Source organism: Hippopotamus amphibius, chromosome 8 (assembly GCF_030028045.1).
Source record: "Hippopotamus amphibius kiboko isolate mHipAmp2 chromosome 8, mHipAmp2.hap2, whole genome shotgun sequence".
Taxonomy (NCBI): domain Eukaryota; kingdom Metazoa; phylum Chordata; class Mammalia; order Artiodactyla; family Hippopotamidae; genus Hippopotamus; species Hippopotamus amphibius.
The window spans coordinates 107,484,625-107,497,290 of NC_080193.1; the positions used below are offsets into that span (position 1 = coordinate 107,484,625).

General features: G+C 36.6%; 1 protein-coding gene across 1 annotated transcript in view; it reads right to left on the reverse strand.

Annotated features, from left to right (window-relative positions):
- The window catches only part of CCDC150 (coiled-coil domain containing 150), a 67,871-nt gene that overhangs the window by 21,183 nt on the left and 34,022 nt on the right, over window positions 1–12,666 (reverse strand). Inside the window, 1 exon segment of the mRNA XM_057743802.1 lies at window positions 12,044–12,127. Coding sequence (XP_057599785.1) covers window positions 12,044–12,127 — 84 coding nt within the window.

The window sequence follows — 12,666 nt, forward strand, 5'->3', positions numbered from 1 at the left end:
TCCGTGTAGCTTACTTTATACACAGCAGTCTGTACCTCCTAATTCCCTACCCCAATACTGCCCCTTAATATACTTTCTAATGTAAAACTATAAAAATATAACTCTAAAAAATGGATATTTAAAAAATAGATGAAAAGGAAAACTTATTTTTGTGTTTTATAATGCAGATATTCTAAATTAATGCTATAAGTTTCCTAGCTTTTTTCTTCAGTATATATGATAAAATGGAAATAAAGTAGGACAAGCCTACAGTGTTAGCCCCTTTATAGTTTGAAATGAGCTTCACAGTTGACAGAACCTGAACTGCCAGAGTTATGTATTTTGACTAGAAGTATGAAAATACATTCATAAAACATAATTTCAGCACAGCACCCTTATAATAATATTCATATAATTCCACACAGGAGTTCAAACCAAAGAAGTACAACAACAAACAACATAGATGAATCTCTCAATTATAACGCTGGCTGAAAGAAACAAGATACACAAAAAGTATATACTGTATTATTACATAAAGTTCAAATACAGGTAAAATTAATCTGTGGTATTAGAAGTCAGGATGGTGGATAGTAATATCATGGGGGATAGTGACTGGAAAAGGCTATGAAATGGGTTCTGGGCGCTGGGAATATTCTGTTTCTTATTCTGAGCGCTGGTCACATGGGTACCTTTACTTTGTGGAAATTCACTAGCTGTACCCTGTGTAGTTTTCTGTACATATGTTATAGCTCAATAAAAATTTACTAAAACAAAACAAATAAAACCTTTAAATAATCTCTAAATTACAAATACAGCAGCTCATAAGGGGCTAGGCAGCTAACGTAATATTTGAGTCCAGTTGGTATAAGAGTGATGCGGCCAATGGTAGATTAGAGTGAGCGTAAAGCACCAAATGACATATGTTTAAAGACAAAAAAAGTGTTGGAAATCTTTCAGACATATATAGTAACATCCCATCTATCCACCACTCAACTTAGAAAGAATAAAACATTAGCAATATATTTGAAACCCTCTGTGTAGCCTATTCCAACCAAATCTCTTCCATCCTAGAGTTAACTACCATCCTGAATTTATTATGCCTATTCCTTTTTAATAATTTTACTATAAATGTATCCCTAAACAGTATATAGTATTATTTTATGAGATTCATCCATGTTAACACATGTCATTCTACAGCCTCTTATATAGACTGCTTTCTAAACTGGTATAATTACTTTTAGGAGAAATTTGACAAACTCTAGTAAAATTCAACTTATGTATACCCTACAACCCAGTAATTCTCCTCCTAAGAATTATACCTAGAACAGAGACTCTTGGATGTTAGTACAAAAACATGTCCAAGAAGTCATCATATCAGCATTGTTTATAAGCAACTGAAAACTGCCTAAATATCCACCAACATAAGAAAGGATAAATACATTTGGGCATATTTAGATAATGGAATAGTATACAGCATCATGTATGAAACAAATCATGTTTAAGTGTGAAGCAGCAGTTTCTGACAGTCTACATTAACACCTAAAACCCAGTATTTACATCATCAATTTTGAAAATGCAATAGTTTATCTAATATGGTTCATATGTAATATTTTAATTGATTATAATCCAATTGTGAGAGAACCCACAGCAGCCTATTGTTTTGATTATGTTTAGTATGTAGCTCTTCCTTTAGATTATATTGCAAGAGTAATATGCTATACTATTTACAATAGCCAAGACATGGAAGCAACCAAAATATCCATCAACAGATGAATGGAAGATATCACACACACACACACACACACACACACACAGGAATATTACTCAGCCATAAAAAATGAAATAATGCAATTTGTAGCAACATGGATGCAACTAGAGCTTATCATACTAAGTGAAGTCAGACAGAGAAAGAAAAATATGATATTACTTACATGTGGAATCTAAAATATGATTCAAATGAACTTATTTACAAAACAGAAACAGACTCATAGGCATAAAAAACAAAATTATGCTTACTAAAGGGGATAGTGAGGGGGGAGGATAAATTAGGAGTTTGGGATTGGCAGATGCAAGCTACTGTGTATAGAATAAACAATAAGGTCCTACCTATAGGTCCTCCCTATAGCACAGGGAACTCTATTCAATATTTTGTGATAAAGTATAATGGAAAAGAATATATATATGTATGTATAACTGAACCACTTTGCTGTATACCAGAAACTAATACAAGACTGTCAATTAACTATACTTCAATCAAAGAAAAAGAGTAATGTGCTACATGAGAGCACTTTCCCTTGGGCTGATGAGGTCAGTGCCTTTGGAATGTGTCAACCCAAGGCTTGACATAAAAACATCAATGAATCGGGCTTCCTAGGTGGCGCAGTGCTTGGGAATCCGCCTGCCAATGCAGAGGACATGGATTCTATCCCTGCTCTAGGAAGATCCCACATGCCGCAGAGCAACTAAGCTCATGCGCCCAAAAAAAAAAAAAAAAAAATCAACGAATCAATAGTTTCAAAAGTGTTTCAGCTTTCAAAGGCTATCAAAAAGCTACAGCCCTTATTATAGGAATAGGGGCAGAAAAAAAGCATGTATTTTACTTAAGATTATAAGGATGATCTGTAACATGTAATCAAGGTTAAAAGGTTAGATAAGTACCATCAGACTTACTAATAAATCTTAAAATGTTTTCTACTCCTAGCTAAAATTTGGCTTCATGTTGGCTAGGAGTATTAAAGATTTTCCTCACACAATTAAAAATACACTTCATTTCTCTTGGTAAAGCTAAAAGAAGGTCAAAATCATGGGCCATAGCTTCTATGAGATCATTAGTTTCACAAAGGAAAAAGTTCTTCTGTGCCGGTAATAATCTATACACCCAGCCGACTAACCTATCTTTCCCAGTGAGAAGTAAATAAGAGAGGTGTGCTTTCCCAGCTCATTTCGGGTAAATAAGATGAAACTCAAGAAAATGAAGACTTGTGCAAGGTTACACAAGTAGATTATACCAAAATGCATCAATGCCTCTAGAAAATATTAATTAAAAGCACAAAAATAGTGGCCAAACAGCTTTATCTTTTTATTGGACAACATACTTTCACAACCATGGTTTATCAACTGCTTTTCAGATACCCTGCCATTTCTGGGCTGGATCTTGTCTGCTAACCCTATGGTAAGTCCCTTGAGCGGATAAGATTAATGCTGAGGTCAATCAGCTCTATAGCTGCCAAGCCTAACCTGACTTCACTTCATACCGTTCAGTCCAGTAGTGCTCAACCATGCTTGCACACTGGAATCACCATGCACAAGTCAATTCCATTGCCTTGGGTCCTAATTTCCAGGGTTATTTCTTTTTAGGAATGTTATAAAAATTCAGCAAAAAAAGAGAACATATGCAATGGAGAGGATCAAGATGGTGAAGTAGGAGGACGCTGAGCTCACCTATCCCTACAAATAAATAAAAAATACAGCTACATGTGGAGCAGCTCTCACTGAAAACAAACTGGAGACTGGCAGAAAGATGTCTACAACCAAGGCTGTAAAGAAAGATCCACACAGTTTGGTAGGAAGGGAGACGTGATCAGGTTGGGACCTGTGTCCCTAGTAGGGACACAGAAGAGGAGGGGATATCACAGGTTCAGAGATCCTCTCTGGAGATTTGGGGGCTCAAGCCACATATTGGGAACCCCAGTCTCAGGGACTAACACTAAAGATGAGTCCCATTAGTTGGTTTGAAAACCAGTGGGGCAGACCAGAGAGCTGTAAGAAACCAAGACTCTGCTCCTGAAGAGCACATACATGCTTACTCTCAGGAACGAGACAGAGAAAACAGATTGAAAATGGCCTGACCTCCAGCTGATTTACCATGACCACCCCAACAGGTGCCCTAGCCTGCTGGATGCCAGCTCCAGCCCCTCTTGCCCTGGAGCAGCTCCCCACTAGGCAAAGGCTGCCACTGTGAAGGAGAGTGAGCACTTGGGAGAGATGGAGCTGGTTCAGACCCAGCTTTACATCTGAATAGGATGAAGGCAACCATTACCAGTGTGTGCGGAAGTGGTGGGGCATGAGCTACTTGGAACTCTGACTGACATGCTGGGACCATCCCAGCGCATACCCTAACCCACACCAGGCACCTACTTTGGCCCCTCTTGCCCCAGTGCAGCTGCCCACTAGGGCAAAGGCTGCCATTGCTGGAGGGGAGGGGGAGTGCACACTTAAGTGGGAACAAAACCAGCCTGGACCTGACCCTCAGTGCTTCTGCTCCAACACCTTGAGACCTGTCCCTATACGTGATAGGGTGGTTATGGCCACTAAGCATAGGAGAAGTGCTGGCTCACACCTGGCTCTGGCTCTAGCTCCTCCATCTCCAGTCATACCTCCCACCATGGTGATAACTGCCAGAACATCCTGGGGGAAGATGTAACCTGTGCTCACTTCAGATTCAACTCTCCCAACAAAGCCACTGGACACATGCAGACTGCATAGGGACACTCCCACACTCCTTCAGGCTTGGGATAGGTAACTTTTACCAAATTTCATAGAGATATAGAAAGTTAAAATTAGAAGGTAAAGGAATTTACATCAAACAAAAGAATAATAAACACTCCTGAAAAAAACAACTAATGAAATGGAGATAAGTAATTTACCAGACATAGAGCTCAAAGCATTAGTAATAAGAATGCTAACTGAACTTGGGAAACAAATAGATAAACACAGTGAGAATTTTAAGAAGGAACTAGAAAATATAAGAAAGAACCAGTAAGAGCTAAAGACCATAACAACTGAAATGAAAAATACACTATAAGGCATTAATAGTAGACAAGGAGATACAGAAGGATGCATACGTGATCAGGAAGATAAAATACTGGAAATCATCATTTCAGAATACTAAAAAGCAAAACAAATTTAAAAAATGAGGATAGTTGAAGGGAATTCAGGGACAACATTCCCATTTTAGGGGTTCTAGAAGGAGAAGAGAGAGAGAAGGTTAAAAATGTATTTGATGAAATTATGGCTGAAAAAATTTCTTCCTGAGGCTGAAGAAAGAAACAGACTTCTAGGTATAGGAAGTATAAAGAGTTCCAAATAAGATGAACTTAAAGAGACCCACACCAAGACATATCATAATTAAAATGGTAAAAGTTAAAGAGAGAATTTTAAAGGCAGCAAGAAAAACAAAACAAAACAGAGTCACATACAAAGGAAACTCCGTAAGGCTAATAGCTGATTTTTCCATAGAAACTTTGCAGGTCAGAAGGGAGTGGCATGATATATTTAAAGTGTTGAAAGGGAGAAACCTACAAGCCAGAATACTCTACCCAGCAAAATTATCATTCAGAATTGAAAGATATGCAGAACTTCTCAGAGCAGCAAAAACTAAGAGAGTTCATCAAAACTAAACTGATGTTACAAGTGTTAAAGGGTCTTCTCTATCTGGAAAAGGCTACAAGAATTTATAGGAAAGGAAAATCCCACTAGTAAAGGCAAATATAAGGTAAAGGCTGTGGGTCAACTACTTAAATAAGCTAGTACGAGATTAAAAGACAAAAACTGTAAATTCTACTATAACTACAATAAATAGTTAAGGGACAGACATGAATATGTAAAATATGATATTGAAAACACAAAACATGTGGAAGGGAAATAAAAAATGTAGCTCTTTAAAAATGTATCTGACCTTAAATGACTATCAGTTTAAAATAAGTAGATAAAGTTGTAGGTTGAAATATATGAACTCCACAGTAACCACAAATAAAAAATCTACAATAGATACACAGAAACTAAAGAATATAAGCATATCACTAAAGAAAATCATCAAACTACAAGGGAAGTAAAGTAAAAGAAGAAAATAACAGAGAAGAACTACAAAAACAACCAGAAAACTAGTAACAAAATGGCAATAAGTACACACTTATCAATAATCACTTTAAATATCAATGGACTAAATGCTCCAATCAAAAGACATAGGGTGGCTGAGTGGAGAAAAATCAAGACCCCTCTATATGCTGTCTGCAAGAGACATCTCAGAGACACACACACAGCCTGAAAGTTAGGGGATGGAAAAAGACAGCTCATATAAATGGAAGTGAAAAAAAAAGCTGAGGTAGCAATACTCATATAAGACAAAGTAAACTTTAAAACAAAGTCTAGAACAAAAGACAAAAACCAAACAGCATTATATAATGATAAAGGGATCCATACAAGAATAGGATTTACATTCAATAACATATATGCACCTAACATAGGTGCACCTAAATAGGAGCATCTAAATATATAAAGCAAATATTAACAGGCATAAAGGGAGAAAATGATAACAATAATAGTACGGGACTTTAACACCCCACTTGCATCAATGGACAAATCATCCAGACAGAAAATCAATAAGGAAACAGTGGTCTTCAATGACACATTAGACCAGCTGGACTTAATAGACATCTACTGGACTTTACATCCCAAAACAGCAGAATATACATTCTTTTTAAGTGCATGTAGAATGTTCTCCAGGATAGATCATATGCTAGGCCACTGAACAAGTCTCAGCAAATTTAAGAGGACAGAAATTATATTAAGCATTTTTTTCTGGAAACAACAGTATGAAACTAGAAATCAACTACAGGAAGAAAAATGGGAAAAGCACAAACATGCAGAGACTACAAAACATGCTATTAAAATCAATGTAGACCTGTCGCCAAGCTCTCCCCCTTCCTGGCGCCCACCCCCGCAGGGGCTCTCCCGCGAGGGGGCATTCCCCATGGGGGCGCACCGGTGTGTCGCCAAAGGCAACCCTCAGGATGGGAAAAAATAGTTGCCTATGAAACAACGGACAAAGGATTAACCTCCAAAATATGCAAAAGGCTCATTCAGCTTAATACCAAAAAAGCAAATAACCCAATCCACAAATGGGTGGAAGACCTAAATAGACATTTCTCCAAAGAAGACATACAGATGGCCAACAAACACATGAAAAGATGCTCAACATCACTAATCATCAGAGAAATGCAAGTCAAAGCCACAATGAGGTATCACCTCACACTGATCAGAATGGCCATCATCACAAAATCTGGAAACAACAAATGTTGGAGAGGGTGGGGAGAAAAGGGAACTCTCCTGCACTGTTGGTGGGAATATAAGTTGGTACAGCCACTATGGAAAACAATTTGGAGGTTCCTTAAAAAACTACAAATAGAACTACCATATGATCCAGTAATCCCACTACCGGGCATATACCCAAAGAAAACCATAATCCCAAAAGAAACTTGTACCATAATGTTTATTGCAGCACTATTTACAATAGCCAGGACATGGAAGCAACCTAAATGCCATCAACAAATGAATGGAGCTATATGTAATGAGGTGGATAGACCTAGAGTCTGTCATACAGAGTGAAGTAAGTCAGAAAGAGAAAGACAAATATTGTATGCTAACTCACATATACGGAATCTAAAAATGGTACTGATGAACTCAGTGACAAGAATAAGGATGCAGATGCAGAGAATGGACTGGAGAACTCGAGGTATGGGAGGGGGCAGGGGGTGAAGGGGAAGCTGAGATGAAGCGAGAGAGTAGCACAGACATATATATAGTACCAACTGTAAAATAGATAGCCAGTGGGAAGTTGTTGTATAACAAAGGGTGTTCAACTCGAGGATGGAAGATGCCTTAGAGGACTGGGAGTGGGAGGATGGGGGGGACTCGAGGGATGGTGGGGGGGGAGTCGAGGGAGGGAGGGAATACAGGGATATGAGTATAAAAACAGATGATTGAATTTGGTGTACCCTCCCCCCCAAAAAAATAAATAAATAATAAATTAATTAAATTAAATTAAAAAAATAAAATAAAATCAATGTAGAGGTAAAGAAATCAAAGAGGAAATTAGAAAAATACCTTGACAAATGAAAACAAAAACACAACTTTCCAAAATCTATGAGATGCAGCAAAAACAGTCCTAAGAGGAAAGTTTATGACGATACAGGCCTACCTCAAGAAAAAAGAAAAATTTCAAATGAGCAACCTAACATATCATCTAAAGGAATCAGAAAAAGAACAAAGCCCAAACTCAACAAAAATAAGGAAGTAATAAAGATCAAAGGGGAAATAAATGAAAAGGAGACTTAAAAAAAACACCAATATAAAAGATCAATGAAACTAAGAACTGATTTTTTTAAAAGATAAATAAAATCAATCAGCCTTCAGCCAGGCTCTTTAAGAAAAAAAGACCAAGGACACAAATAAAATGAGAACTGAAAGAGGACAAATTACAACAGATATCACAGAGATACAAAAAAATCTTAAGAGACTACTAGGAAAGGTATATACCAACAAACTGGACAACCTAGAAGAAATGGATAAATTTCTAGAAACATACAATCTTCTAATACTGAATGAGGAAGAAATAGATAATCTGAAGACTGATCACTAGTAGTGAAATTGAATTAGTAATCAAAAAACTCCCAGCAAACAAAAGTCCAGGACCTGACAGCTTCACAGAGTAATTCTATCAATACCAAACATATAAAGAAGAGCTGATACCTATCCTTCTCAAACTACTCCAAAAAACTGAAGAGCAGAGAACACTCCCAAATTCATTTCATGAGCTCACCATTACCCTGATACCGAAATCAGACAAGGACACAACAAAAAAACAAAATTACAGGCCAACATCTCTGATGAATATAGTTGCAAAAATCCTCAACAAGATATTAGCAAACGAAATTCAACACTTGTAAAAAGGATCATACACCATGATCAAGTGGGATTTATTCTAGGGATACAAGGATGGTTTAATACCTAATCAATGTGATATACCACATTAACAAAAGAAAGGATAAAAATTACATGACCATCTCAACAGATGTAGAAAAAGCATTTGACAAAATTCAACATCCATTCATGATACAAACTCTCATCAAAGTTCGTACAGAGTAAACACATCTCAATATAAATAAAGGCCATTTATGACAAACCCACAGCTAACATCATACTCAATGTTGAAAAGCTGAAAGCTCTTCCTCTAAAATCAGAAAGAAGACAAGGATGCCTACTCTTGCCATTTATATTTAACATAGTATTGGAAGTCCTAGCAACAGCAAATGACAAGAAAAAGAAATAAAAGGGGACTTCCTAGGTGGCGCAGTGGGTAAGAATCTGCCTGCCAATTCAGGGGACATGGGTTCGATCCCTGCCCCAGGAAGATACCACATGCCGTGGAGCAACTAAGCCTGTGTGCCACAACTATTGAGCCTGCGCTCTAGAGCCTGTGAGCCACAACTATTGAGCCTATGTGCCACAACTACTGAAGCCCACGTGCCTAGAGCCCATGTTCTGCAACAAGAGAGGCCACCGCAATGTGAGCCCGTGCACCACAACGAAGAGTAGCCCCCGCTCACTGCAACGAAGAGAAAGCCTGTGTGCAGCAACGAAGACCCAACACAGCCAAATAAATAAATTAATTTAAAAAAAAGAAATAAAAGGCATCAAACTGGAAGGGAAGAGGTAAATCTGTCACTATTTGCAGATGACATTATACTTATATATAAAACTCTAAAGTCTCCATCAAAAAACTATTAGAACTAATAAATTAATTCAGTAAAGTTGAAGGATACAAGATTTATATACAGAAATCGGTTGCTCTTCTATACTCTTACAATGAGTAATACAAAAGAGAAGGCAAAACAATCCTGTTTAAAATCACACCAAAAGAATAAAATACCTAGGGATGAACTTAACTAAGAAGGTGAAAGACCTATACTCTCCAAAACTATAGAACACTGGTGAAGGAAGTTAAAGATGATATAAAGAAATGGAAAGATATCCCATGTTCACAGAAACATTGGTAAAATGTCTATACTGCTCAAAGTGATCTACAGATTTAATCCAATCCCTATCAAAATACCCATGACATTTTTCACAGAACTAGAATAATCATAAAATTTATATTGAACCATGAAAGATCCTGAATAGCCACAGCAATTTTGAGAAAAATGAATGAAGTTGGAGGTATTGTGCGCCCTGACTTCAGACTATACTACAAAGCTATAGTCATCAAAATAGTATGGTACTGGCATAAAAAGAGACACGTAGATCAATGGACCAGAACAGAGAGTCCAGAAAGAAACCCACACATATGCTGTTATTTTACAAAAAAAAAAGAACCAAGAATATACAATGGGAAAAAGGTTGTCTCTTCAATAAATGGTGTTGGGGAATCTGGACAGCCACTTGCAAAAGAAAGAAACTGGACCACTAACTTATACCATTTACAAAAATTAACTTTTTTTTCAGGTCTTTTTAGGAGTATAATTGCATTACAATGTTGTGTTAGTTTCTGCTGTCAACAAAGTGAATCTGCTATATTTATACATATATCCCCATATCCCCTCCCTCATAAGCCTCCCTCCCACTACAATAATTAACTTAAAATGGACTAAAGACTTGAATGTAAGACCTGAAGCCACAAAACTCCTAGAAGAAAACACAGAACACTCTTTCACATATATTGTAGCATCTTTCTTTGGGTATGTCTCCTAAGGCAAAGGAAACAAAAGCAAAAATAAACAAATTAAGACCTAATTAAGCTTAAAAGTTTTTGCATAGCAAAGAAAACCACTGACAAAATGAAAAGACAACCGACTGAGTGGGAGAAAATGTTTGCAAATGATATGACTGATAAGGGGTTAATATCCAAACTATATAAACAGCTCATACAATTCAATATCAAAAAAACCAAACAACCCAATTGAAAAAATGGTCAGAAAACCTGAATAGACATTTTTCCAAAGAAGATGTACAGAGGGACAATAGGCACATGAAAAGATACTTGACATTGCTTATCATCAGGGAAATGCAAATCAAAACCACAATGAGATATCACCACCCACCAGTCAGAATAGCTATCATCAAAAAGACTGCAAATAACAAACACTGGCAAGGATTTGGAGAAAACGGAACTCTAGTGCAATGTTGGTGGGAATGCAAATTGTTGCAGCCACTATGGAAAGCAATATGGAGGTTCCTCATAAAACTAAAAATAGAATACCATATGATCCAACAGTTTCACCTGAGTATATACCTGAAGAAAATGAAAATACAAGTTCATAAAGACATATGCACCCTAATGTTCATAGCAGCATTATTTACAGCAGCCAAGATATGGAAGCAACCTAAGGGTCTATCAACAGATGACTGGATAAAGAAGACGTGGGAGACATACATATACATATATGTCTATACATACACACACACACACACATATATATTTATATATATATATATGACATATATATATATATATAAAACACACACATAGAGTGGAATATTACTCAGCCATAAAAAATATGAAATCTTGTCATATGTGACAACATGAAAGGTACTGCACTTAGTGAAATAAGTCAGACAAAGAAAGACAAATACTGTATGTGAGCACTTATACATGGAATCTAAAGAATAAAACAAAGGAATGAAAATAATAAAACAGAAACAGACCCACAGATATAGAGAAAAAACTAGTGGTTATCAGTGTGGGGAGGGAAGGTGGGAGGGGCAAGACAGGGGTAGGGGATCAAGAGGTACAAACTACTAAGATAAATAAGCTACAAGGATCGATTGTTCAGTACAAGGAATATAGCCAATATTTTATAATAACTTTAAATGGAGTATGATCTATAAAAATATCGAGTCACTCTGTTGTACACCTGAAACTAACAATATTGTATATCAATAATAATATAACACTGTAAATCAACTATACCTCAATAAAAACAGAGAGAACATAGGCTTCCTACATTGGCAGCAAATGACCATGCATAAAATAATTATAATAAAGTTTCATATTGTCACAGAATGAGCCTTGGCTTTACAATTTAAGGTTTCAGCATTATATCACAGGTGTGTAAACAGAAGTCACCTGGATTTGAATGAGGGACCAAACATAGAGAGGTTTAAAAATTTGTCCAAAGTTATAGAATTAGTAAATGACAGTTAAATCCTTGCAAAATCCAGCAATATTTAGCTTGACAACTGTCATTAAAAAATTAGAAAACAAAAATCAGAAAATGAAATCTCATACCTGGAGTTTTCCCTTTTCATAGGCCAACTTGTTTTTACTCTCAGTAATTTTTCCCAAGACATTTTCCACCTGCTGTTGGGCAAGCTGATAAAGCAAACACAGGTATCAGTACCTCTAGGCATAGAATGAATCATCATTTTCCTTCTTAAACGAGTATTTATACCCTTACTATTTCTATAGTAATGAATCCAAGATTCATATTTATTTGCTGTTGCTACCTCTTAGTCTGTCTTTAGACAGCTGATCACAGTGTAATATGCAACATGTAGGGAGACTGCTAACAGAAATATGAGTGCCTTAAGAGTCACAGAGTTTGTTGTTCTTTGTTTCTTAATTCGATTTTTGTTATGTCAATTATTCCTTTGCAGTTGCAATCTAACCCAGATGTGGGGTGGTTTTATCAGTGGTTACAGATATGCAGTTTGAGGAACCTCTGTATCCACAGGTTCCACCTCCATTGGTTCAACCAACCACGGATAGAAAATATTCAGGAAAAAAAAATTTCTAGTAAGTTCCAAAAAGCAAAACTTGAATTTGCCACATACAGCAACTGACAACTATTTACATAGCATTACACTGTGTATTAGGTATTATAAGTAATCTAGAGATGATTTAAAGTATAT